General features: G+C 40.8%; 1 protein-coding gene across 1 annotated transcript in view; it reads left to right on the top strand.

The window, feature by feature from the left end:
* The window catches only part of col5a2a (collagen, type V, alpha 2a), a 41,611-nt gene extending 16,709 nt beyond the window's left edge, over positions 1–24,902 (top strand). The window contains exons 2-54 of the mRNA XM_082508159.1: positions 3,738–3,959; positions 4,490–4,509; positions 4,610–4,642; positions 4,738–4,770; positions 5,045–5,098; positions 5,981–6,073; positions 6,166–6,237; positions 9,057–9,101; positions 9,192–9,245; positions 9,401–9,454; positions 9,931–9,984; positions 10,074–10,127; positions 10,322–10,375; positions 10,469–10,513; positions 10,800–10,853; positions 10,944–10,988; positions 11,328–11,381; positions 11,485–11,583; positions 11,676–11,720; positions 11,806–11,904; positions 12,032–12,085; positions 12,184–12,291; positions 12,497–12,550; positions 12,686–12,784; positions 12,890–12,943; positions 13,047–13,145; positions 13,242–13,295; positions 13,687–13,740; positions 13,847–13,900; positions 14,019–14,072; positions 14,539–14,583; positions 14,667–14,765; positions 14,855–14,962; positions 15,091–15,144; positions 15,377–15,430; positions 15,602–15,655; positions 15,765–15,818; positions 15,923–16,030; positions 16,256–16,309; positions 16,406–16,459; positions 17,876–18,037; positions 18,201–18,308; positions 18,428–18,535; positions 18,633–18,686; positions 19,398–19,505; positions 19,715–19,768; positions 19,942–20,049; positions 20,538–20,591; positions 20,700–20,807; positions 21,002–21,308; positions 23,090–23,271; positions 23,368–23,610; positions 23,955–24,902. Coding sequence (XP_082364285.1) covers positions 3,738–3,959; positions 4,490–4,509; positions 4,610–4,642; positions 4,738–4,770; positions 5,045–5,098; positions 5,981–6,073; positions 6,166–6,237; positions 9,057–9,101; positions 9,192–9,245; positions 9,401–9,454; positions 9,931–9,984; positions 10,074–10,127; positions 10,322–10,375; positions 10,469–10,513; positions 10,800–10,853; positions 10,944–10,988; positions 11,328–11,381; positions 11,485–11,583; positions 11,676–11,720; positions 11,806–11,904; positions 12,032–12,085; positions 12,184–12,291; positions 12,497–12,550; positions 12,686–12,784; positions 12,890–12,943; positions 13,047–13,145; positions 13,242–13,295; positions 13,687–13,740; positions 13,847–13,900; positions 14,019–14,072; positions 14,539–14,583; positions 14,667–14,765; positions 14,855–14,962; positions 15,091–15,144; positions 15,377–15,430; positions 15,602–15,655; positions 15,765–15,818; positions 15,923–16,030; positions 16,256–16,309; positions 16,406–16,459; positions 17,876–18,037; positions 18,201–18,308; positions 18,428–18,535; positions 18,633–18,686; positions 19,398–19,505; positions 19,715–19,768; positions 19,942–20,049; positions 20,538–20,591; positions 20,700–20,807; positions 21,002–21,308; positions 23,090–23,271; positions 23,368–23,610; positions 23,955–24,101 — 4,394 coding nt within the window. The 3' untranslated portion in view covers positions 24,102–24,902. The remainder of the gene's footprint in view (positions 1–3,737; positions 3,960–4,489; positions 4,510–4,609; positions 4,643–4,737; positions 4,771–5,044; positions 5,099–5,980; positions 6,074–6,165; positions 6,238–9,056; positions 9,102–9,191; positions 9,246–9,400; positions 9,455–9,930; positions 9,985–10,073; positions 10,128–10,321; positions 10,376–10,468; positions 10,514–10,799; positions 10,854–10,943; positions 10,989–11,327; positions 11,382–11,484; positions 11,584–11,675; positions 11,721–11,805; positions 11,905–12,031; positions 12,086–12,183; positions 12,292–12,496; positions 12,551–12,685; positions 12,785–12,889; positions 12,944–13,046; positions 13,146–13,241; positions 13,296–13,686; positions 13,741–13,846; positions 13,901–14,018; positions 14,073–14,538; positions 14,584–14,666; positions 14,766–14,854; positions 14,963–15,090; positions 15,145–15,376; positions 15,431–15,601; positions 15,656–15,764; positions 15,819–15,922; positions 16,031–16,255; positions 16,310–16,405; positions 16,460–17,875; positions 18,038–18,200; positions 18,309–18,427; positions 18,536–18,632; positions 18,687–19,397; positions 19,506–19,714; positions 19,769–19,941; positions 20,050–20,537; positions 20,592–20,699; positions 20,808–21,001; positions 21,309–23,089; positions 23,272–23,367; positions 23,611–23,954) is intronic.
* The last annotated feature ends 1,993 nt before the right edge of the window (positions 24,903–26,895 follow it).

Below are 26,895 nucleotides of genomic sequence, written 5' to 3'. Positions count from 1 at the left end.
TTTAGGCCCTGTACTCATTATTGTTTTTCTAAAAGAGATCAAGGATCCACTTTTAAATGACTCATCATTTCCATAAGTTCATTTTCTAACCCCTCCATTTCTGGCTGCCATAGCTTCTCCCCAAAAGCAGTGTGTTATGAGTGCTTCCATATTAGCCAAGGAAAATCCATAAACTATCCCCTTTTTTTTTCGTTACTCACATCTGCCAAGTACATCACAAAGTAGCTTTCCCAGGTTTTCTCCTGGTGGTTGGTGCGCGTCATGACTTATGAGAAAGGATGTCGGGTTATCTGGCCTATGTCTGGTGAATGATACTAAATGATAGCAGCAGTAGACACGTGAGTCATGTTGAAAAGATCCAGACTCCATGTTTTAAACCAGGAGAGGAAACCGTCTGCCCTGTTAGCTGACTAGTGGAAAGTACAGATCTAGAAGTAGAAAGGGAGCATGCCTTTTCACCGATGTCACAGTCAAACCGTGGCGTCTGTGGAAAAGTGCAGAACCTGCAACGAATTAGCTGAAAGGAGGGGAAAAAGTGACCCCCCCCCCCCCCCCGACTTCCCCCCTCTTCCTCGGGGCTTGCGGTGGGGTAGTAAAGACCACTCTAAAAACCACACTTCTCTTCCAGTAAATTTCAAATTCTCCCAACACGCAGTGTTTGAAAACTCTCAAACCTGCGCAGGAAAAATTGCTCCCCAGCTCTGTGGCCAACAGCTCTGCCAGACATCCCTGGTTTTATGTCTCTGTATTGAAATGCACTGACGGTACACACAAATTACCTCCAATACCTTTGAGATAACATTTACCTGAATGGAAATTCAACAGAAGCTTGTCTGAGACTTCACGTCAAACTGAATCAGTTAGAAAGAGTTTCTAGTTTGATCTTGTGAAACTGAATACAAGAATGTTTCATTTGAAAAACAGACAAAGTTTTAATTCCAGATATTGAGATCCATTGTTCAAATAGTTCCAAGAAAATGAAGAAAAATGTTCCATGTGAAGTATTGCTTCTCATTTTGGAAGACCACCACCACAGTGTGGGATATAACTGGCTGTTGAGAGGCAGGAAATTTTATTTTTGCACTATGTGTGTTGTTAGTGTCGTCAAATACTTTGTGGTCGATTGAACAGCAACATCTGAGAAAACATACCTTCGGGGTGTGTTTGCTAGTTGGAGTGTTGATCCCCTGTGTGCACAGTTGGTTAGGAGAAACAATCTATGGGTGATGGCTGTTGTACCTCGAGGTCATTTGTACTAGCCTATCATGTCTGGCTGAGTGTGCCTCTTTTTTAAATGTAACTGATGTAACTATGGAAAAAATACCAGATTAAGTTCAAAGTGCCCAAATTATGTTTTGGGTTTTTTTTTGCCATCTTTAAAGTGGGGCTTCAGAGCTTTCTTCCATTACTAAATCTGGGATTTAAATAATCCCGGGACAGCGAAACAATGGATGTGCAGATGCCATTTTTCTTTTGCTAAAAATATCTCAGTCATCAGCAAAGCAAACCAACTGTTAGCACATTACTTGGCTAATGTTGCTAACATTACCATTAGATTTCATTGTGTGGGTTTTTTTTTTTTTTTTAAATAATCAGAATTGTGGAAAATTGAAGGCTGATTTGAAAACAAAGTAATTTAATAATTCTCTAAAGGATACAGATGAAAGTAGATGACAATGCTACTAATTTAAGAAACAGTAGCGCCACTCACTGATTATATTGTACACTGTGTAATTTAATAATTTTTTAAGAAGTCTTTGATGCTAGTTGAAACATGCATGGTTAAACTGCAGTTTTGTCATAGCCCTAACTATGCTCATAAACTCAAAGACTAGAGTTACGACACATAACCAATGTTGCCTTGACAGAGACAGGAGAGGATTGCATTATACCAAAATCAGTAAAGTAAAGTAAGGATGCTATTGCAAAAAACCCCTGGGATTTCTTTTATATTTTTATTTTTTAAAAACTCTGTTCTTTTGAACCACAAGAACACATAACATAGATCTGCACCTGCTTTCATATTGTATATATGTAGTTCCAGCAGTCATTTGTGATAAAATATATAACTAAAGTAATATCAGCTGGTAGGAAAGAAAACAGCAGCAGTAGTACAGTGTAAAGGGGGTCATTCCACACCATTGTCTGAGATATTACCCAAATCACTGCTTCCCATCCTTGTGAGATTAGATGTAATGAGCTTAAGAGTGTCTGATTACACGGTGCATTTGTACAGAATCCAAGTCCGATTTCAAAGGTCCCAATGTTGATGGTGGATTGTTGAAGAGTTAAGCAATACTCATATTCTCAAGCTATCATTAACTTGCGTTGATCTTGTAAGGAGAATCTCAACATATCTCACAGATATGTTGAGGGTCTCTTCATTTCGTCACAGAAGGTTCGGCTGCTGGACTGCACTGATAGCCATGACTGATCTATTATTAATGGAATTCCCGAAAATATGTTTTTGTTTTTAATTACTTGATTTATCATTTTATTGAATTCTTTGACCATTTTTTTATTAACCAAGTTGAAAATCTATAGTGATTTTTTTTTTTACTGCCTTCAGATATTCATCTCTACATGACTTCTGAAGAATGTTACTTCACATAGAATCAAATGTTGGTACATATGGAACAATGTTTTTCTATTTGATCCTCAAATGTCATCATAGGTGTCAAATTTTCATACTGATCTGACTATAACAAATATAGAGATCATAAAACTGTTTCATGTAAATGCCATGAGATGTTCATTAAAGAGCATCTCAGTGTGTACTTCACATAATAAGCCACGTTTTACTTTAGTTTATTGGCATATTTCAGTCTTCCTGTACATCTGTGATGACAAATACATGTGTGGAAAATATATTGAGAACTACAGAAAAGCTGAAAGAATGCGTGAAGTGCCACTCTGATTTGCGTTTGAGTCACCTCTTTGCAACTTCCTGCATCCTGCAGCTGGGTAACCTGACTTACCTGCTGTCTAAAGCTTAGAGCTGCCACCTGCTGTTCGTATCAGGAACAGGTAAAGGTTTCAGAGCGTCTGCAGACCTGAAAGACCTGGGCTCATGTTTACAGAACGTGCCAGATGTCTGTTGAAGCCAGACAAACCACATCTACATTTCTTTCTCTTTTTTCTGACCAGAACTCTTTTTTTTATATTATTTATTAATATTTGGGGGGATTTTTAAGAATAACAGCTGGTATTTAGCTGGCAGCATGGTGCATTATTATTGAATAAACAGTTGTTTGTTAACTCATAAAGCAATCTCTGAACTAAATTGAATAATTGGCTTTATGGGAGAAACTCATAGGTGGCTGCAGGTTTTTCTCTTTTGAAAAAGAGTCAAATTTCTGAGACGCTGCTTCTGGAGGAAATGATCTCATGTCTAACTGCTGGAGACTTTACCCCGACAGCGAATCACGTTTTCCAGACCCTTTTTTCCCCTCTTACAGTGTGTGCAGAATATGGTGGAAACCTTGTTTGTACATTTAGAAGTACACATTGAGCCATCCTGACCTTATGAGCAATGAATATCAGGATAGGCCACAGCGTACGGTTAGGTGTTTCAAAACCAAGATTTTTTTTCCCACTGCAATCTTCATTATTAAAATGCTTTGTTAAAAGAGGATATCTTCAATTCAGCAATTTCTCTACAGCGTCCTATTATAAAACAAGAGCTGTTCTTCGGTGGTTTTGTTTTGTATTCAACTGACACAAATTCCACCTTCCAGGAGATGACATGGACTGCACGGCAGACGGCCAGGTGTACACAAACAGGGACATCTGGAAGCCAGAGCCATGCCGGATCTGTGTTTGTGACAACGGGCAGGTCCTGTGCGATGAAATTCAGTGTGACGATCTGAGTAACTGTGAGAAGATGTACATCCCAGATGGCGAGTGCTGCCCCGTGTGTCAGACTGACTCATCAAGCAGCGGTGGGACGGGGAGTTTTGGTGAGCCTGAACCTTTTGTCTGTGTTTGTGGAATTGAAGAAGAATGTTTTTTATTTAATCTGGTTGGTAGAAGACACGGTGATTCAAAGAAAGGCCTTCTCAGATCTTTATCACGCTTTAACACAAATTTAATCCCAAAGAGAGGGCAAGAAATTAAACAGCATCGATTAAATAAACCTTCCCTACCATGTAGTTCAAAGCTTTCAGAAATAAAAGCTATAACAGCAGATTGTTTGGGTTTTTTAGTTTTGACAGGCTGCCAAATAATCTACTGAGATGATGTATGAATTACTGCTGCCAGCAGCCTGCTGCACATCAGTAGCCTCACACTAAGAATGACTGACAACCGATTAATTGTTTTACTCGTCTATTTTGCTTTTGACTGACCTGCGTGTTTATCCCATAATGATTAATGAATTTCTTTGGAGCTGTTTCAGTATATGCTGCCTACTGAGTTGTTACACTGATGATTTGTCTGCATATTCCTTACATGTTTCTTCCTTACAATTTTTCTATGTTTCCTCCTATAGATGGGGGTAGAATTTACAAGGTAGGCCAGTTTTGTGATCCTATACTTTATGTTCGCTCTGACTTCCACTGTCATGTCGTGTGAGTCTGAAAGTTGTTGTCACTTCTTATTGTTTGCGCAGGGTCAGAAGGGAGAACCTGGAGATGTTCCAGTTGTGAGTGTTTCCTACATTTAAACCTGCTTAACTGACAATTTTAAATCCAAAAACGTAGCAGGATGAAACTGATGTGTTTGATGATTTCCCTGCAGGTGACTGGTATCAGAGGCCGCCCTGGACCTATGGTGAGCATCTTTTTTTCTTTCTTTACCGGCAGGATTTACCAAAAAGAACATTGCTAATGTTCATCCACCACAGTTGACACTAGATGGCATGAGAGGACAGCCGCATCCTGCATAACTTCACCTTAGAAGGAGGTCTACACAGCAGGATAGGCCTCCAGTCAGCTGGGTCACGGTGGCAATTCAAGCCGTGCCAAGCGTGCTCATTGTTTTGATGTTACTGCAGAAGTGTCAGGGTCAGATTTTTTTTATTGATTCTTCTTGTCTATTCTGACAGGGACCTCCCGGCTCACCAGGAGAAAGAGGATCACACGGACCCAAAGGAAGGCCTGTAGGTCACATCAACAAGCATTCACAGACAACTTAAGAACAGAATATAAAAAGCATGAAGATAGGAAGATAGAAAATCTGACCTTTTCCTGTTACCAGAGCATCACATCCTTCCTCATTTTTTTCTGGCAGGACCTTTAGAGAACACGTGGGTTTGCACAAAATAACAAACCACAGTAGTATTTATTACCTTAATCAAGACAACGCCATCACTTTATTGTGTCTTTCTCCATTAGACTACGGCAACACTAACAATATTTATCATCTTGCATCATATGCAAGCTATAAATAAGGACGTCATGTCTGTATTATCGGTTTGAAACACCCACTTCGCTATAATTCACATGACATTTGAGCTTTTTCATTACTGGGTCATGAGAATGGATCCTCACTAACTCACTCAGCTTAAAGCCCATTCGGTTCGAGGACAAGTGACTAACGGTCAAAAAGTGATGTAATGTGGAAATTTGATCTATGATGTGCTTAGCAAGCAAAGACGTGGCAGCATGATGAATGAATGTGCTCTGCTTGGTGGAGTTTCAGCAGAGTTGAGGGCAGCATTTTGCTGGTGATTTATTAATACATAACCAATGGTTTTCCTGTTGCACACGCTTTACAGCTCGCAGTTCATAAACAAATGAAAATTAAGTTTAGGTACATCTGTTTTATTATTTTCTTATTGAAGTCAGTGACATGTTCTAGAACACCTTCTGGCTTTACTAACTAATTGATTGGTCTTCATTTGCATCTTTACAATAAAATCCAAATAAGAGCTGAAACCCACTGCTGAAAGGAATAAATCAATATGTGTGTAAATCAGTGTGAGCAGTTTTAAAAATACCTTTTAAAAAGTAAATTAAACTCTCTCTCGTTTACTCTCCAGGGAATACGGGGCCCTCAGGGCTTTGACGGCGAGCCTGGCATACCAGGTCAGCCTGGTGAACCAGGACCTCCAGGGCATCCATCACACCCAGGGGTGAGCCAATAAACAGAAACACTAGAGTTTAAACTGCAGGCATCCGTGTCAAGCCTTACATGGTAAGCTAACCTGCAGTGTTTTACCTGCAGGGCCTGGGAGCCCAGATGGCTGGAGTGACTGACTCAAAAACAGGACCCATGGCCATGTTGAGTGGCTCCAGGGTAAGAGCATGACAGCACTAATATGGACCGACCTTAACTGGATGTTTAATTAAATCCTTCAGCTGAAAAGCACCAAACTGACGCACCTATTTATCTCAAGAAATTAGCTTTGTTCCTGAGTGGATAACTTTTTTTCCCCACTTGAAGCTTTGGCAGAAAACTTTGGCACCAGTCTAGAACAGGTGTTCTCATTTCTTGGAGTTTCCCTAATACGTCTAGTACTTAATTAAATAAAGCTCCAAGCTCCAATAAAGCTCCTATGTTTTGCTAATTATGGATAAAATATAATTAAATAATGGTGTTATATTTTCATTAACTCTATTACTTTGCAGTTCCACATCTTCTGTGAGTTCCTTCGTCTTTTCTGTCTCACTCTGTATCTCCTTCTTGTTCAGTCTTTGGCAGTTTCTAAAAGAAAAATGAAAAGAGCCACTTTTGAAATTTCTTTTCACTTTGGGTTTGCAGCCTGTCCAAACAATGTGACCTGCAGGAATTAAGATATGAAAAGATGTGGTTAAAATGCATGTGTGTGCTGTAAACTTTGTCATTGAATTATGAAATAGTGCCTCTTCAAAGTCATTAAAAGGTTTAATTAAATAAACCTTCTTATGGCAAAAAGTTGATCATTAGTCACTTTATTCAGCGTTTCCAGACATGCATATGGTGCATATTTTATTAAGCACTTTGACTGTTCACCGTTGCATTTACGCCAATACTGAAAGGTCAGAGTTCACATATTGTCTTTGTATCATTTAAAGTCCGCCCCATGTCAGTTTGTCGTTTTGCTGTAATGCTCCACTTTGATCCCAATAATAGGAGAAGACAACAAGCTAATGCTACTGTTACTTACTTGTGGATTAGGGCTAATTTATGTTGATGCATTGGGGTCAGTTTCCTTCTGCAGCAACGACATCAAGAGAAGCAATAGGGATGCCATTCACTTCCATAACGTCCACTATGGATTCTGTCTTATTTGCAGAGAGAATAAAGTCATGAGAACAACCATAACAGCAAGATACTGAACCCCAAGTTGCTCTGCATTCGTTGCAGTATGAATGTGTGTGAATGTCAGATAGTAAGCATATAGAAAAGAAGCGCTTGTATCAATGCCTGAATGAGGCATGTTGTATAAAGTGCTTTGAGTGCTAGAGTGGAGTAGAAAAACATTCCATAAGAAGCAATCCATTTATTAACAGCTCAAACACAAACAGAAGCGCACTTTGATCTTCACATACGCTTACCTCCAGACAGGCTTCAACAAATACAGCACTAAGTAGACCTGTCTGCAAAACTTTGCACTGCACCAGTGCAATGCGATGGTGGAGCTTTGATTTACTTCACATTTCGGGTGCAGTTGACTAGTCAGCAGCTGATTAAACATGTTAAACGTTGATGATGAAGAAACACGGTGAGCACAGAACTGGAGCTGGTCCTCTCTGAGTCTTCATGTCAGCAGCATGTTGCGCCCTCCCCCGTTTTCCCACAGTGCATCCTGGCGTTCTCTCTTCCTCACCAGCAGCACCTCCTGTTTCCTCCTCCTCTGCAGGCACCTCCGCTGCTTCTGTGTCTCCTGATCCTGAATGTTTAAAATCCAGTAATGCACCCTGCCTCAGGTTGTTTCCAGTACTCTCTCGCCTCACTCTCTGCAGGTGTTCACCACCCCCTCCCAGGAGCAGCCCACGAGCTTTGCCGTGTCAGAAACACTAAGAAACAATCAGAAACAATCTTGCCCTTATCAACCTCACTCAGCGAGTCCCTTTTCCCCGCTTTTCCCCTGCTCTGCTTACTAACCCCACACCTCCAGGTCTGTTGTTCGCTTCCTCAGTGAAGGGCTCAGGGAAGAAATCCCAGCCTCCTGGAACATCCCATGCCTGCGTGTGAGCAAACAGGAAGTCAGTTGGCGGGAATCTCATTTGAGCATGCTCTCTGTGGACTGTCTGCGCCTTCACTCTGTGAAAAAGATTTAAAAAAAAAAAAAAAGTCCAAATATGTGGAGCAAATTGAACTGGGCTTTCTTCTAAATATTGTTCTTAACTACGTAAGCTTTTCAATAACTGCAGATATTTTTAGAAAAAGTATGAATCGATGGCCGAAGGAGTAAAACCTCCTGACTAGAAAGCCTCCCAGTAACTTCAAATGGTTTTGAGATGAGCCCCTGTTCTTTATTGTGATACAAGTTATAATTTATTATCTAATTATAATCTTTTATCTAATGTTATTACCCAATTCATATGTAAGTTAATAAACAAAGTAAATTAAGTACTACTTCCCAAAACATTATGCTAATTAAACATAAAGATTACAACTTTATGAGGTTTCACACATTTTTGTGTTTCCTGAACAGTTAATGAAACAAATCTATTTCATTATTTTATATCTTTGTTATTTTTTTATTGTATTTCTTAACACTTAATGTCTGTTAGATATTTGTCTTGTTTAACTTTCATTTTCTTAAGTGTTGCAAATACCTAAATAAATAATGACAATAAAAATGAGTGTGTGCTTGTGTCTCCTAATTTGCATTTGGTCATTTAGATGAGTTAGCAGGATATATATGTAAATGATATTTAGATCTGCAGTAAGTAAATTATATAGAAGACTTTACAGCAGCATGATCTCGCTATAGAAACAGCTACTGTTTCTGTGCACACCCACAGAGTGTCTACTATCACATAGGTGTCATAAGTATCTCTGTGAATGGAAGTAATTCACTTGATTTTTAACTGCTGCAACAAAAAAGACGAACATAAATAGATATATTAACTTAATAGTTTTTGAATAAAACACATTTAACTGATCTGACGTTGTCTTTGTTTCAGGGAGAGAACGGAGCAAGAGGACCTCCTGGGCCGAATGGATCACCTGTAAGTTTGCAACATTTTTATTAATACTGGAGTGGCAATTTATTATTTAGTAGTTCTTCCTGTTTTGAATGTTTTATCCTTCATTTTAAGGGTCAAGCTGGACCACAAGGATCTCCTGGAGATGTTGGTGATCCTGGACATATGGTACTCTAACTTCAAGCATGCATTTTCTCTGTTCCTATATTTTCATTTACTTAATGTTATTTGATTTTTTTGTTTTTGGTAAGCTGCTCATTAGAGAAAATTTTGCTGTCAGAATGATGGGCTGTTGCTGAGTGTTTGCAATCTGTGTTTGTCAGGGTTCACCAGGGCAGAGAGGACCTGAGGGCCCTCCGGGGAAGCCAGGTGAAGATGTAAGTTAGCTTTGAGATGTTTGTCTGCCTCGACTTGTGAAACTTTAGAGAATTAAAAAAAACAAAAACAAAAAAACGATTGTACTTTATTACGGAAATTGATCATTTCAGTAGAAGGGGGCAAGGTGAGTGGCCACCATTTATACAAAAGGTGGCTTAAAAGAAAGAGGAAAGGAAATAAACTGGCGATGACAGAGAATGAACTGAGAATCTGCAGGAAGACTGATAAGGATAATTTGGAATTGAATCATGCAAAGTGCACAAATTAAAATGTGGAGTTGGAAATGAATAATATGGTTCCCCTGTAAAGGTATACATGCTTTGATAAATTACAAAATAATAAAATCTGTCACTTTAGATGTTTATAGGTCTTACACGGTACACCTCAAGCACATTAGAAGCACCAACAGAAACACAGAACCCAACATAGAAAGACGTTTTACAGTCTAATGTGAAAATGTCATTTCCCCACACAGGGAGAATCAGGCAAAGCAGGAAATAGTGGAGAAGTTGGATTCCCTGGATCAGCAGTAAGCTTTAAATTAATAAAAATTAAATCCTGTGCTTTTTAAAATGATTATTATTAGAAAAAACTAATAATGTTCTACTGTGGTTTTAGGGGCCTAGAGGATTTCCTGGAACACCTGGGCCTCCAGGCCTGAAGGGTCACAGAGTGAGTAATCCTTGTTAGAAGCACTTTAAAACAAGTACCAGTGGTATGATGATGAAGTGAACTGACTTCACTTTGCTTTAAACTCTGTCATTCACTTTCTCCATGTTTCCTTAAGAGTAAAGTCAGTGTGCTTAGCCCAGCTCTGCATACACAACATAAAACAGTATGTGAGTCTTTTTCTATCTTATTAACAGGGCCACAGTGGACCTCTTGGACCAAAAGGTGAAACTGGAGCTGTTGGATCCAAGGTATAACTGATGTCAAATCGACGGTCTGTCAGTTTGTGCCACTGGTGGATTAGATGGTTCCCATTAAACACTTTGTTTTGTGTCTTTTTGCAGGGTGCCACAGGGCCCAGCGGTCCAATGGGAGCACCTGGACCTATGGTAAGCTATTCTTAAAGTTTCTGTTGCTTGTTTTTAGTCTCCACAGAGCCAGTAAATGCTCAGAAACCAAGTGACAGTAACAAATTGCCTGGAGCAGCCCCGTGCAGATGATGCAGTTTATTATTCTTTTAAGCAGGCGTGGACTTCAGTGTCGGCTGCTTTTGGATTCTGCTCTCATTTTGAATCAACTAAACATGTATTCACTTTCCTGTAACTAAAGCTTTTCACCTTAAACCTTTGCATAAATAAAAAGTAGGTGTAATTTATCACTCTCTGTTGATAACAGGGTCCTGCAGGGATGCCGGGCGAGAGAGGACGCCCTGGACCAGGTGGTATAGCGGTAAGGGCGATGACACCACCTGTGTGTGTGTATGTGTATATGTGTATATATTACTCTGACTTTTGAACCAAACTGATGTTTACCTTGCAGGGTAAGCGTGGTCCTCCTGGTAATATCGGGAAATCTGGTCCGATGGTAAGTCGCAATATGCTGTGTTTTACTTTTGTGAGTTTACTGTGCACCAAAAAGGCTAGCATGACTTTTTGGAAATCCAAATTAGATGCTTAGGTTAAACTGAGGAAAATATATTTGGGTTGCAATCATCAGTCTTATTTTAAACATGTTTATGTGTTACTCCAAATAAACATATGTGAACTAGCCACATGAGCAATAACGGACACAGAAAAGTAGTGATACTTGCATGGTTGCTGTGCCCTGTTGTATGTCAGCAACCATTATGTTTGCATAATTTTAGATGTGAATTGGGTGATGAAGTTACAGTAACATCCTACTGTCAATACTCTTTCTTAACAGGGCCCCTTGGGTCTCAGTGGATCACCTGGATATCCAGGGGCCCCAGGTATGAAGGTAAGTAACAAAGAACATAGCTATTTGCTCTTTTATGCTTTCAAAGCCAAACATATCACTTTTATTGTTTATATTAATTGTTCTTGGCTTTTGTTTTCCACAGGGACAGCCTGGCCCCACAGGTGTCCGAGGTCCAGAGGGGGCACAAGGACAGAGAGGAGAGACCGGTCATCAGGGGAGACCTGGCCCCATTGGCATCAGGGTTAATTTCTTACTTTGTCCATACTTACACGCCACACTTTCACTTTTGCGCATTGATTTAATTTTCTAATTAGAGAGTTTCTATGTTCACAGGGGCCCATGGGAACAGATGGAGGCCCAGGTTCCAAAGGACCAGTTGTAAGTTAACACTTATTTACTCCAGGCTTGTTATTATTAAGACTAAGTGAAGTCACAAAAAGAAACACGTTTTAATTTCTTACAGGGTACTGTTGGTCCGCAAGGTTCAGGCGGCCATCTTGGGCCCCGTGGCCCACCAGGACCTCAGGGAAGCACTGGTCAACCTGGGATCAAAGGACAACTGGTAAAAGGCCTCAGAGTTTGAACTGAATTCTTGCTTTTAACTGCCAGAGATTTTGTAAATGCTTAATGAACAGTAAGCTATCGCTTTATGTGCAGGAGACTCACATTTTTGCATTTCTGTGTCAAAGGGAGATGTTGGTGTTGGGGGATTTAAAGGAGAAGCTGGACCTAAAGGGGAACCGGTAAGATTCAGATCAAATAGTCAAACTGATGCAGATTGCATTATAAATCCAGACTTGCCTCTTACTCAGTCTTCTTGTTCCATGTGTTGATTTTCTAGGGTCCGCCTGGTTCCCAGGGAGTGATCGGACCTCAAGGTGAGGAAGGAAAGCGAGGACTACGTGGAGATCCCGGCTCTGTTGGGCCTCCTGGTCCTGTCGGTGAAAGAGTAAGCCTGGATTCTGCTTCCTACTCTAACACTCACCTTTCACGTAGTTCCTCTTCCAGGGCAGGAGTCAGCTCAGTAATTTGTTCACACAACTTTGCAGTTTGGGAAGTCAGAATTAAAGGCACATTAAATTATAGTTTCTGGGATTCTTCACTTTACTGATGTGGTTTAATATGCACATATTAAATCATCACTTCTCTTTCAGGGATCTCCTGGAAACAGAGGATTCCCTGGTGCAGATGGGCTGCCGGGACCAAAGGTACAGTTTGTTACCATAAATCATGCTATATATACATAATGATTACATTTGTGCTCTGAACACTTTATTTACTGGTTAACCTTTTGTTTACCGCTTGTTTACTTGCTTTAATCAGCAATTTTGTTTTGTCAAAAGGGTGCTCAAGGAGATCGTGGAATATCAGGCCCACCAGGACCAAAAGGTTCTCTAGGAGACCTAGGGCGCACAGGAGAACCTGGTCTACCAGGTGCAAGGGTAACACAAGAACTTGGCATTTTCCTTTTTGAGCTACAGTATTTCCGAAAGTTTCTCTTTATTGCTCTAGCTTCCTATCCTTATGTTTTAAAACTTTTTCCACAGGGTCTTACTGGGACCCCCGGAGTTCAAGGTGCAGAGGGAAAACCAGGACCACTGGTAATTCTGAGTATTTGTATATTTTAATGTGTTTGAATCGCACGTACTGGAGTTTTCTTTAAAATTATGATAAATAACCAGTGTCGGTTTGTGTCATTTCAAGGGTGCCCCAGGTGAAGATGGTCGCCCCGGTCCTACAGGGCCCATTGGAAACAGAGGGCCTGCAGGAACCATGGGAGTCCCAGGCCCCAAGGGCTTCAGTGTAAGGCTGCAGCGTCTCTGAAGCTGTGCCCTAATAGTCAAGTCAGTCTAGTAACGTCATGTTCTGTCTCTAATTCAATATATTTTACTCTTAAAGGGTGACCCAGGAAAGACGGGGGAACAGGGATCTGCAGGAGTGCCAGGTCAAAGAGTGAGTACTATTTTGAGTGCACAAGTGCTGAAGTACGGCAACAAAAAGTGCTCTATGATTAGTTTTAGACTTATTACAGTCAAAAAGTTGTACTTGGGGCCTTGTGCACTTACCTTTTTGATTATATGGCAGAAAGGGAAGGACCCCCAAATAACTTTCAGTGAGTAGCAGGATGATGTCAGCATTAATGATAAACAGTTAAAAAATGTTTTTGTTGTTTTCAGGAATTGATAAAAAATATATATACTTGGATTTATTAGATCTTTCATGAGCACAGAAGTCATTATTAATGCAATCAACCTAAACCGAACGCAGGCTGCTAGGAGATGAAGGAGTGGATCCCCATCAGGTGTGTAATCGGCAGGATTTATAAGTGTGACTTTGTCCACAGGGTCCTCCAGGAAAAGATGGAGAGGTTGGGCCTGCAGGACCCCCTGGCCCACCTGTAAGTGTCGGATTACTATTTTTTAAAAACTTTTTGCTAAGTCCTTTTTTCTTTTTTTTTTTTTATTATTGCTGTTGATTACATAGAAGTGTTTGTCCTCTAACAGGGTGTTGCAGGAGACAGAGGAGAGCAGGGACCTCCAGGTGAAAATGGCTTCCCGGTGTGTAATGTTTTTGAGGCACTGTAAAAGGACAGAAAGTTTTAAAACAGTTCATGGAGTTGGATTACTTCTGGTTCTAAATAATTTCTGAAAAATATCTTTTTTTGTGTGTTCTTAGGGTTTGCCTGGAAATCAAGGGCCTCCTGGAGAGTCTGGGAAACCAGGTGACCAAGTGAGTCCAACAAAAACTATGAAAGTAAAATGGTAAATGGCCTGCATTTGTATAGCGCTTTTCTAGTCCATAGCACCCCGAAGCGCTTTACACTACATTCAGTCATCCACACATTCACACACTGGCAATGGCAAGCTACGTTGTAGCCACAGCTGCCCTGGGGCGCACTGACAGAGGCGAGGCTGCCGGACACAGGCGCCACCGGGCCCTCTGACCACCACCAGTAGGCAAACATGGGGTTAGTATCTTGCCCAAGGATATTTGGCATGCAGCCAGGAGGCAGCCTGGGATCGAACCACCGACCTTCTGATTAGTGGCTGACCTGCTCTGCCACCTGAGCTAGAGCCACCCCAAGTAGCCTTGAGTTATATCCAATACTAAATTATTATTGCAAAAGGTCTTGGATGAATTTAAATTTCATGTCTCTTTTGGACTGAGCATTAAAAATGTAGCTTTTTTCTTTCAGGGTATTCCTGGAGAACTTGGTCCTGTGGGTCAGATTGGACCGAGGGTAGGTGAACTGCATTGATTCCAACCAGTCCAAGCTGGAGTTTGACTATCTGAGACTCAACTGGTCATATTTGTTTTTTCTAGGGAGAGCGTGGAATTCCTGGGGAGAGAGGAGAACTGGGTCCAACAGGTCTGCAGGGACCTAAAGGAATTCCTGGTGCACCTGGTCCAGATGGGCCAAAGGTATTGTTTTACACCATAATCAATGTATAACTCACAAGTCTGGAGTAGTTTGGGCCAACTCGTATTAACCTTGATGCTTGTCACTGAAGGGTAGCCCTGGTCCCACCGGTGCTTTAGGTGACGTGGGTCCTCCAGGTCTTCAGGGAATGCCAGGAGAGAGGGGCATCTCTGGTCCTCCTGGTCCCAAAGGTGAAAGAGTAAGTATGTGATCATCTTTGCAAAAATTGTAGTAGTCTTTTGCAGTGCTTTTAGCCTTAGTTTTTTTCATGACTACATTCCTCTTTAAAGTGGTTACAAAACTTTTTCATTTATTGTGTTTGTTCAGGGAGCAATTGGTGAGAAAGGATCTGAAGGGACAGCTGGGAATGATGGTGCAAGAGTAAGTGAAGCATCTTTGACTTGCTGCAAACACATTTAGTCTCAGCTCACCTGTGAACAAAGGAGTGTGACAGGAGCGTAAGCCAAAACTAAAGCTGTACCCATACAAGCTTAAGACTTGTCAATGCTTGTTGAAAGAAATCTGTTTGCTGACGTGACTGCACAAGTTTATGTTAATGATGAGTGATGGTGATGAGCAAAGATCCCCAACCACATTTCTTTCCTGTCAACAGGGAGCACCAGGTCCCATTGGACCATCAGGACCTGCAGGACCCAGTGGTGAGAAGGTAGAGTCCTTATGAAACACACATAAAGCACAAAAGCAGTTTGACAGCAGTAGGCCCACTGTTCTGGGAAGGAAACTCTTTGCCCCATGCTGCTTTTACACCAATAAAAATACTGGATTCTCAATAAATTCTTATCCAAATTATTGCAATAAACCTGTGGCTTCTTTACAGGGAGAACCTGGACCCAAAGGACCGTCTGGACCACCAGGATCCAGGGGAACACCTGTGGGTACACCTCACCAGTGTTTGCATCTTACACATTAAGTATTGTTTTATTGTGCTGAAACAAGGCAGCTCATTACAAAGTAATACAAACATTTATCTTGTGGTGCAGGGGTCGAGAGGTGACCCTGGTCCTATTGGTGCTGTTGGATTTTCTGGCCCCCCTGTAAGTACACTGAAACACTTTGCTAAATATATGCATGCCTTTGACAATGCCACAGGAGATAAAGGAGGAAAAGCATCTCTGCTAATCTCATTTACACCTCACAGGGTCCTGATGGCCAACCTGGAGTAAAAGGAGAGCCTGGAGAGCAAGGCCAGAAAGGAGATGCAGGGTCTCCTGGGCCACAGGGCTTGGCTGGTGCCCATGGACCTCCCGTGAGTTGCAAAATAATGTAGTTGTTCTGACACATTTTTATTTCCAAAACCACTTATTTATTGCTATACATTTAGTTAATCCAGTTTGGCTGCGAGTTCTAAATAAGTGAGCTTTCACTTCCTGCTTGCTCCTCATTAGAACAGAATCTCTCAGTTGCACACATTTCCTGCATGCGTGCACTGAGAGATTATGTTCTAGTTAAATGTTGATATAATTTTTTGTAGGGGCCAGTTGGTGTTGCTGGCCTGAAAGGAGGAAGAGGAACACAGGGAGCACCGGTAAGATCCATTGATCCTACAATTATAAGTACATTTCAAAACACTATGTTATTTTCTGTTGCTGTTCAAACCACTTCTTTTTTCCTTTTTTTGCAGGGCCCCACTGGTTTCCCTGGATCTGCAGGAAGGGTTGGACCCCCTGGCCCACCTGTAAGTACTGCCCCAAGTTAGGGTTTGAATACAAGGTCGTGAAAGAAAAAGAAAAATGTATGGGTTACAAATGTTAAACCACCAAAGATGATGCACAATCACCCGTTTATGTAAATAAATTACTTTACTGAAATAGTTTGCAAATCAAAATAAATGCTGACACAATAAAAAAAAATCTAAAATTCTACCTTTGTATACCTAAGTCAAGTTTCGAAAAAGGCAAAAACAGCTATCTGTCTCCTTCCCTGTCATTTCAAAAAGGACACCATCATTCCCTCATTAAGCATTCTTGTCTGTATAACAAGTTGAATTCATTTCAGTGTGATTTATATAAAGCCAAATCTCAACAACAGTTACCTCAAGGCACTTTATATTGTAAGGTAAAGACCTTACAATAGATAATAGATAACTCCTTTATAGTCTCATATTAGTCATGCATCTACTCTGTGTTGTATGTGTTGTATTGACCCTCTGAAATTTGTACGTTAAGGCATCATTATTCTTTTCTGTGATCAATTCTTTAATATTTGTAAAGAAAGAAAAAACAGGCCAGAAAAGATCACAAAACTGGTGGCAGGATATGATCCATACACACATTTCCATCCCCCTCTTGCCGTGTCCTTCATCTGTTAACCCACTTCCCCACCCCTTGCATTTCTTTTTTATCTGTACCAACATACAGAGCAACATTTGTTTTCCTCAGATGGCCCTGCTGACAAAGATGAAGTAAATGAAGGCATGGCACACAGAATGGCTAAATGCTGTGAATTTTGGTCACTATGACATAATGCTTTACAATAAGTCTGGATCCTTGTTTCAAAAGTCTCTTTAAACTATCGGCACCAATATGGTGAACCTGACAAAAAAAGTTTTATTTAAACTTTTTACTTTCTTCACTGAATACATAATGCAGCCTTTGTGCATGTTTAAAGGAGCTGGGGATGTCCAGCTTGAGATTGTCCTGCTGGTTTCATCACCTGGGTCAAACGTGTGTCAAACAACAGAATCAGCTAAGGCTGTGTGAAATGATACAAATAACTTTACCGGCTTTGTTTTCCTACTGTCTAGGTATCACATCACCATTGTAGTTAAAACTGAACAGCACTCAAATAACAGAGGAAAGAGTTAAATATTATAACTACTAATTTCTGTCTACTAATTATAGAGATTACAAAAATGTACAAGATATGCACCTCTAGGATTTTGTTTTGTTTTCTAAAGAGAAAAGTATTCATCTGAAATTTCTTCTCTATGTGTTGGAAATTTTTTTTCCTTTTTAAGGTTTTCAGTGACCACTTGGATCAGGGATAAACTTTTTTTGCTTTTACGTATTGTAGCACAACACGTCCCATGAAAAAGTGCATTTGATGCTTTCAACCACATGAAAATATTTGTGACTGTAACCGGTCTTATTAGGGTCCTTTAGGAGAAGCAGGACCCCTGGGACCTCCAGGAAAAGAGGGTCCTCCTGGACTTCGTGGAGATCATGGACCCCCTGGACGACAAGGAGAACGTGGACCTCCAGGATCACCAGGTAGCCCAGGAGACAAAGGGGACTCTGGAGAGGATGGCCCTACGGTAAAGTCAATTTTATTTTTGTTTGTCACAATTTTAATAAAAAACTTGATTTATTTAAATATTTTTTTAATCGTCCCAGCTCATACATTTTTTTTAGAAATTCCTTGTTGCTTGTTCTTCTGTTTGCCTTTAAGAGAATTTAATTTAATGTTGTCTGCTTTAGGGTCCTAATGGTCCTCCAGGCCCAGCTGGAACTACAGGGCAGAGAGGCATTGTAGGTCTTCCTGGTCAGAGAGGAGAGCGTGGGCCACCAGGTCTCCCAGGACCAGCGGTTGGTATCAAATCCGATATCTGCTGTGTACCAGCTTTGTTATTTACTAGCTTAAAAGTCTAAACTTGACATTCGTGTTCTTTATATTGTATTGTGACTTTTCTGTTTTCTTTTTTTAGGGTCCCCCAGGAAAGCAGGGCTCAACAGGAGCGCCTGGAGATAAAGGCCCTCCAGGTCCAGTCGGTGTTCCTGGTGCTAATGGACCTCGTGGTGATCCTGGTCCAGATGTAAGTGCATGTTTTAAAGTGTTTGTGGTTCCCAACTAACGCTAGCAAAGCTGTCTAAATGTTCTGTTTTTGTTTTTTTTCTTTGTCTGGTCCTCAGGGTCCTGCAGGATCAGATGGCCCACCAGGAAAGGATGGTGTTATTGGACAAAGGGTAAGATGCAGAAAGGATCAAAATATGACATTGCAAAAAGTGCTCATCTTATATTAATCTAAGGTTGCTGGAGGGATATAACTCTTGTCTTAAAAGATCTTGTACCTTAGAATGGAATGCACAGGTATTCCAAACTATCCTCTCCAGCGTAGGCAAAGGTCTTGAAGGATCTGTGTGTTTCCTGGAGACAAAGAACCTGAGGAGGTACCAGCAATCCAAAAATGGACTGTTGAAATGGCAAAAATATTAGCGTTTGAAAAGACTGATCTGAAGTTTGGTCTAAACCTGATGTTACGAATAGAAAAAGATGTTATTTTAGGAAGGATTGAATATAAAAACATTAGTTACAATATTAGTTTACCATTAGAAAATGAGGAAAATATTCTGACTTGGGCGACAAGACCTGTGAAGTGCTTGATTCCTCTTTTCTGTTTGTTGGGAATCGACACAAACTTGTATTTTTTGCTCTTGGTTCCTCTTGAATTATTGCTTAATTTGGTGTTTTTTTTATTGTGTCTGCAAATGAAGAAATGTATTTTTAACCAGGGTTGTTTGTGAATGTTTTGATGATGACAGCTAAACTTTGGTGAGCAATGCCAAAATTTGATTTTTTTTCTAGATAAGAAATAAAAAAAAAAAATTGATTAGAAAAAGGGAAAAAATAAAGATGTTGCAGGTAGCTAACACTTACTTACTTTTTTAAATTTCCAGGGAGACCGAGGAGATCCTGGTCCAGAAGGCTTGGTTGGTCCTCAGGGACTTCCTGGACCTCCCGGTCCTGTTGGTGCCCCAGGTGATGCTGGAAGGAGAGGAGAGCCTGTAAGTGGTTTTTGTTTTTTTTTCTGTTCATGTGCAGGGTGTATTAACAGATGTACCGAGGGCACATGAGGACATTCTGGAGGCAGATTTAATTGAAACCCTTAATAGTAACTGAATAATGTGTTTCAGTACAAGAAGGCTGGATGGACTCAGTGTTTGCAGAGGTCTGTGTTCCCTGAGGGCTTTCTAATGATTTTGCTCGTTTTCAGGGCTCAAGAGGACCTCCTGGACCACCTGGCTCAGCTGGAAAGAGAGGATTAGTGGTGAGTCTTCAGCTTGTGGTTATGTGAAACTATCTGTTTTATGAAAGTAAATTACCTTTTCAGATAGCTTTCAATGAACATTCATTCGGATCTCAGTGCAGAACAGCAGTAAAAGCAATCTTCATCATTTCATGACCGTAATTATGAAATACCCTAAATCTTTTATAACTCAGGGACCCCAAGGGCCGAGAGGAGATAAGGGTGACCTGGGTGACCATGGAGAGAGAGGCCAGAAGGGACACAGAGGCTTCACTGGTTTGCAGGGTCTCCCCGGACCTCCAGTAAGTAAAAATGATAATGTTGACTCTGATGACTTCTGCTTCATCTCAGAGGCTTTCCAACCTACTGCATACAGTACAGTGGAGTATTCTTCTGTTATTCCACCTTTGCCAACCGCGCTCTGAAATGCAAATCAGACAGTGATCAAAAGGATCTTTAATTTTTTATTTGAACATAATTCTCTTTCATTTTAATGCAGCGCTTGTAAATGAGTGCAGCTTCATTTCCGTTTTTTGCTAACAATGTTGTCTGTCATTATCCCATCAACCCACCCCTCATGACCCAGTTACTGACAGCTATAAGCTAGATTAGTGTATTTACTTTACTCTTGGCAGTGCCCTAAAGTGGACACTTTGTTTCACAGAAATTCAGCTGAACAAAACAAATGGTACCATTAGCTGAGTTTTCCCACTTGAGTATCATCAATAGGTTGTGTTCATCGAGTTAAAGTGCATTAAACAGACTAATAAATTTGATTTATTGCTTTTAGGGCACAACTGGTGAGCAGGGAGCTCCAGGAATTGTTGGACCCAGTGGACCGAGGGTAATTGCCACCGATTCATTCGTGTTGAGGAAGAGAATAATCTTCATATCAGCTATAACTTTGGAATTAATTTCTCATATTTGAGGCTAACGGTTCCTTATGATTTAGGGACCTCCTGGACCTATCGGGCCTCCTGGAAAAGAAGGATACATAGGACTGCCTGGACCAATGGGACCTCCAGGAACTCGTGGGATCACAGGAGAAGTTGGACCAGAGGTATTGTCTCATTACGCAGCAAAAAGTGTGTGCAAAGCTCATAAAAAGGAGCCAGATGAGAATGTTTGTTAAAATGCAGAACATCTTTTCAACAGATGTTTGGTACATAGGGAATAGGGGATGGGCAAAATTTCAATGTGTAAATAAAACCCCCAAAGAGTACAGTCTTCACACTACTATTCCAAAACCCGCAGGGCCCTCCCGGAGAACCCGGACCCGCAGGTCCTCCAGGCCCTCCCGGACGTCCCATGGCAGCTGTGGATGACCTATTCGGCGGCCCCCAGGATTACGACTCTGGGCCACCTCCTCCTGAGTTCAGCGAGGACGAAGCTCTGCCCAACAGCAATGCCTCCACCATAGTGCCCGTCGACCCCGGTGTTCAAGCCACCCTGAAAGCCCTCAAGAGCCAGATCGACAACATGAAGAGCCCAGACGGCAGCAAGAAACATCCTGCCAGGACCTGTGACGACCTCAAGAGGTGCTACCCCATGAAGAAGAGCGGTGAGTGAGGGGAGACATTTAAACAGATTTGACTTTATTAGAATGTAAATTTTTTTCTATGGTGGCCTTGAGAGGTCAAATACACTGCAACTTAGGAAAACACCAGCAAATAGGAAAATGCTGCAAAAACACAACAGGAATTAAAAAACCTGCAAAATCTAAAAACAAGAAATTTTAAAAATCATGAAACAAATCTTTTTTTTTTTAGGAAATGATAACGTGATAGAGCAGAAGCGGAAATGACAAGCTAAAAAATAAATGGCTAATAGCAAACATGTAGCCACAGCATTTTATGAATGGTGATTAAATCATGTTTTACCTCCACACTTTTTCCAGCTCACAACACTGATGAACCCTCCTCTTCGTTTATGTCTCAGTGTGAGCCTTCACATGTTTTGGTTTCCATCACGTCCCCAGAAACACTTGTTTGCGCTTTGTAAGATGTTTTTTTCCTCACTTTATAGTGTTTTGTGTGTATTTGCAGCGTTTTTCCATTTGCTGATGTAAATATTGACACACAAACTAAAGTTGCTTGCATGTAATGTCAAGGCTCCCGAGTATAGTTTTATACACATATAGTCTAATAGTTAATAGTTTAATTATTTATATAGCACATTTAATTACAACAGGAGCGTTGACCAAAGTGCTGTACAAGAATACAACATGCATAATAAAACAACTTAGAGTATTAAAAGCAAACACCAAAAAATATGAATTAACAAATAACTCTCATGCTGTATTAAAAGCCAGTAAATAAAAATGCGTTTTAAGATAAGATTTAAAAAGACTGACAGTATGAGCCTGTCTGATGTATAGGGGTAAATTATTCCACAGCTTAGGCGCCACGACTGCAAATGCTTGATCACCTCTATGAACCAGCCTCGACCTTGGTACAGCTAAAAGCAAAAGATCACTTGATCTAAGAGATCTAAGGGGGGTATAAGTCTGCAAGAGGTCAGACAAATACCCGGGAGCCTGTCCATTCAGGGCTTTGTAGGTCAACAATAAAATTTTAAAATTAATTCTGAAGCGGACAGGGAGCCAATGAAGGGAGGCAAGTACCGGGGAAATGTGTTCACATCTTTTAGTATGTGTCAGAAGACGAGCTGCAGCATTCTGGACCAACTGCAGCCTTGCCAGGCAGGTCTGGCTGACTCCAGCGTATAAGGAGTTACAATAGTCCAGCTGGGATATAATGAAATATAATGCGCCTAACAAGAGAAAGATCCACAGTTTGATCCCAGGAGGGGACACAAATCCATCCGGGGGTGCATCAGGAAGGGTATTTGGTGTAAAAAGTCTGCCAGATCAAACATGCTGTGATGACCCCTTGTGAATAAGGAAGCAGGACACGTGTGAATGTGATAACTCAAGAACAGGCGACTTAGGATTTTCAAATTGATACTGTAGTTGCATCTACTAAAACCTTGGACAGTTTGAATCTCCGTGACCTCAAGTTTTAAGAAAATCTTGAGAACCCAATAACTTGGGAAGGAAGTCACCCAGAATTTATAGCAGAGGTCTGTCTCCAAGGAGGCCAATTGCATACAGTCATCCTAAAAACTTGAGGAAATGGTATATACCTATGGTATATACCAAGCTGTAAATGGTACCATTTACAGCTTGGGAGCTTGTATGTACCCTTTAAGTGCTCAAGGAAACAGATATGTGCCTTTAATACCAATTGTTAGCCCCAGGGGTCCGTTCATGTAGACACTGACTTAGTATATCCCTACTTCTGGAAGTGCAATTTATTTCAATGCTTCCATTTTGTGATGTAGGTGAGTACTGGGTGGATCCAAACCAAGGCAGTGCAGAGGATGCCATTCAAGTGCACTGCAACATGGACACTGGAGAGACCTGCATCTCTGCCAACCCATCCAGCATACCTCGTAAAGTGTGGTGGACCTCCTCCAGGAACAAGCCTGTGTGGTTTGGAGCCGACATGAACAGCGGAACACATGTGAGCAGCTACACACTAGTTGTGTGTGTCTGTGTGTGTGAGAGCATTTTTAAATCAATCCAGAACTTAACATGTTGTACAAATTTGTGCTTTTAGTTTGCTTATGGCAACAAAGATCAGCCATCAAACACCGTCGCAGTGCAGATGACCTTCATCCGCCTGCTGTCCAAAGAGGTTTCCCAGACCATCACGTACCACTGCAAGAACTCTGTGGGCTACATGGATGACAAGACGGGCAACTTAAAGAAAGCCGTGATCCTCAAAGGCTCCAACGACCTAGAGCTCAAAGCAGAGGGAAACAACCGGTTCAGATACACAGTGGTGGAGGACTCCTGCACAGTAAGTCCAGCGTTTCAACTGTTGTAGTTCAACACATGCCTGACAATGAAGATTGAGTAGTGAGTTAATACTGGACAGGTCTTCATCAGTCAAATCATAATGATGCTTGGTGTCTGCTGGGTGTGAAAGTAGGCAGCAGTTTCTAACAGATTCTATCAGGGTTGATACAAATGGAGTTTTTCAGCTTAATTTATAGCAGGAGGTGAGTGTATGTGCATGAACACGAACACAAAATGAACAGTGTGCTTAGGGAACAAACTGAGGAATTAGATGTATTTCAGGATTTGAAAGCCTTTCTCTTCACAGAGTTCACTGACGAACCTGTGTTTTTATTTCTTTAACAGCAAGCAAATGGCAACTGGGGCAAGACCGTGTTTGAGTACAGGACACAGAAAACAGCAAGACTTCCCATTGTGGATATTGCCCCCGTGGACATTGGCGGCCGGGATCAAGAGTTCGGCGTCGACATCGGGCCCGTGTGCTTCTTGTAAAGGCGTCAGCAGGGAAGGGAAGTGTCGAGGAGAATCCCGAGACTGTTGAACTGACAGCTGATGCGATCAGCCACGTTGTACATACGAGTACCGAGGACTGTTGTGGCCCTGTGGCGAGATATTTATTGTGCCTTTCGACCCAGTTCAAGACGGCAAAGATTTGTTTTGGAATTTACATGAAAAATTGGTTTAAAAAAAAAAAAAAAATCAGAATCATTCCTCTGTCGTCTTGTGTATGTTTGACTTCAAGCTTTGTGCATTTTCGAGGTCCAAAGATCTTACCCTTTAATTTCGCCAAAGAACATAGAAGCTTTAAACTGTTATTATGACTGCTGTTCGTAAGCCCAGAACGTTTCCACTGAAACTACGACGTATGTCCCACCACTACTAATTTTTTTAGAGACTTCTCTGTTTTCTTTTTGTTTTTTTACTTCATTGTCTGAATATAAAACATCTTTGTGGTGCTATTGAGGAAACAAATACAGCCGCTTATGCGTTCGCTGGCGCAGGTATTTTCTCATGAGAGTTCTGATGAACCGATGTCTGTATCTAGTTACTCAAAACTCTGTACCAACCATGTAGAACATTAAAGACGCATGAAGACTGTCAGTCACTCAGTGTTAGCTACCTCGTCACCGGAACTGAGAACACCATGACACTACATGTAAATCTTTTGTTTCACACAGGTGCTGTTTTGTAAGTAGTGTGACCGTTGTGATCTTCTCCCAGCTGCGCGGTACAGGGCAGGGTTTGGGGATGCCAATAAAGATCTCTCTGTCAACAATGGGGAGATGAATGAGGTGTCATGTGAGTGATGTGTGGTGATTTGTAATTCTTTTCCCCCCCCCCCCCCCTTCAATTATACAATTATGGTACAGTTAAAAGGTAGCACAGAGTATTCGATTTTTATGCATGTCAGCTCCCCCTTTGAAGTATCCTGGACATATATGCTCTTGAAATCCTTTTTTTTAATACTCAGTTTTATAGAATAAGACGGCTGAGTGTGCCTGTTTGCTTTGTATTTTTAATTTTTATTTTTTGCTATGCAACAAATTAAACTAAATGCTTGTTAATCCCCCTAAGCTCTTGTCATATTGATTCAGGTATAGTTAGGCTCTTTGCGTTGGCCAGTTTTGCACCTAAATTCATATTTAGTTTAATTTACTTTTTACACAAAGTTTTCAATGTGAACAGTTTGTTTTACATCTTTCCTTTTTTTTGACTGTGCTTTTAATTCTCTTGTGACCATTTGGTTCGAATTTGAGTATATTTATTATAGATTTGTTAGAATTATGCAAGGCATGGCTGCCTGCAAACACCCCCAAGGCAGAGAGGAGGAGAAGGAGGAGGAAGAGGATGAAGAGGGGGGGTTCCACACTGGAAGCAGATGCGTTTCTTCCTTTGAAAATAAATATTGAAAATACTTCTCTCTGCCTGTTCTTGTTTGAGTAGACTTCATTTTGGATCTTTATAAATTGTCTACGATAGCAGCCCCAAGAGACCTGAAACTTTGTTTTAAGAGAAAAGAAAAAGAGAAAATCAGATGTGATTTTTTTTTTTTTTTTTTTTTTTTTACAGCACAACTGTAGCAACTGAAGAATTAGGACAACAACTGAGTGAATCACTCTCTCCCTGCCTGTGGTGATGTGCTTAAGCACCCCAGTGGTTAAGGTGAATCTTATATATGAGGAAAATCTGTTTAGACACTGGACCTAATCTGAGCTATTGCACCTCATGTCATAGTTATAGCTCATGGGACATTCACAGAAGGTAGCAGTGATATGGCAGCTAAAGACTGAACACAAAAGGAGCCATTCCCAAGGTAGAGATATTACTAATGGGAGCAAAGGACTCCGATTAGTGGAACGTGACAGGTTGGCAAAAAAAGTAAAAAGGTTACCTGGGCACAAATAGATAACTTTGTATGCAGAAAGCATTTTATGGTGAAAACATATGATGAACATAAAAGGTGTTTAGGGTAAAGTGTTAGAAAGTGACACAACACATTTATTGCTAAATTCAAGTGACTAAGTTTCTTTATTTGTGGTATATTTCTTTGGTTAAAACTCAGTCACACTTGAGTAAAAGTAGAAGAGATACTGGGTTGTTCGGTGTTTGCATTGAGTGTTTTTGTATTTATGATGAATTTCAAGTAGTTGGAGTGATCAGCTACTTGCCCAGAGGTTCATTCATTGTGCAATGTCAACCTTTTGGGTGACCACTTATGATTGCAAGGCGATTGCACAGGTGTCTTGGTGCGAGGCAACTATCGGCGTAACTTTATGCTGAACATAGGGGGAGGGGATCTCTGTCTAAATAAATAAAATCATCTGGGTAATTCCCAGATGTTTAGACATGCAACTATTTTGTTGGTAATAACTGAAATAAGTAAAGAAACTCAACAGCCTAATTATGCAAGATAATTCATAATTTTATGGGGGGGGGGGGGGGGGGTATATTTGTTGGGTCTGATCATTGGGCAAAAGCAAGGTGATTAAAGGCAAGGTTGCAAAAATACCTCTGTCATTTTTGCAATTAACATGCTGTTCTGCAGCAACTACACCACTATTTGTGGAGGAACTTCTGTTTAAAATCTACCCATTCAGGTTTCTGGCTGGACTCTTAATAGAAGTAATTAATGTGAATTTCTGTGTATGCAGATGGCAATTTGTAGATTTCACGATTTATCATAATTAATTGCCGTACTATCCCAAGCAGACTGGATGAAATTGCCATATTCAATAGCAAATTGACAGCAGACAGAAGGCATCACCAGTCTTATCTCTGACAACTA

This window comes from Aulonocara stuartgranti (genome assembly GCF_965226115.1).
Source record: "Aulonocara stuartgranti genome assembly, chromosome: 16".
Lineage (NCBI taxonomy): Eukaryota > Metazoa > Chordata > Actinopteri > Cichliformes > Cichlidae > Aulonocara > Aulonocara stuartgranti.
The sequence above is the reverse complement of the archived record's forward strand: the minus strand, read 5'-3'. Positions and strand labels throughout refer to the sequence as shown.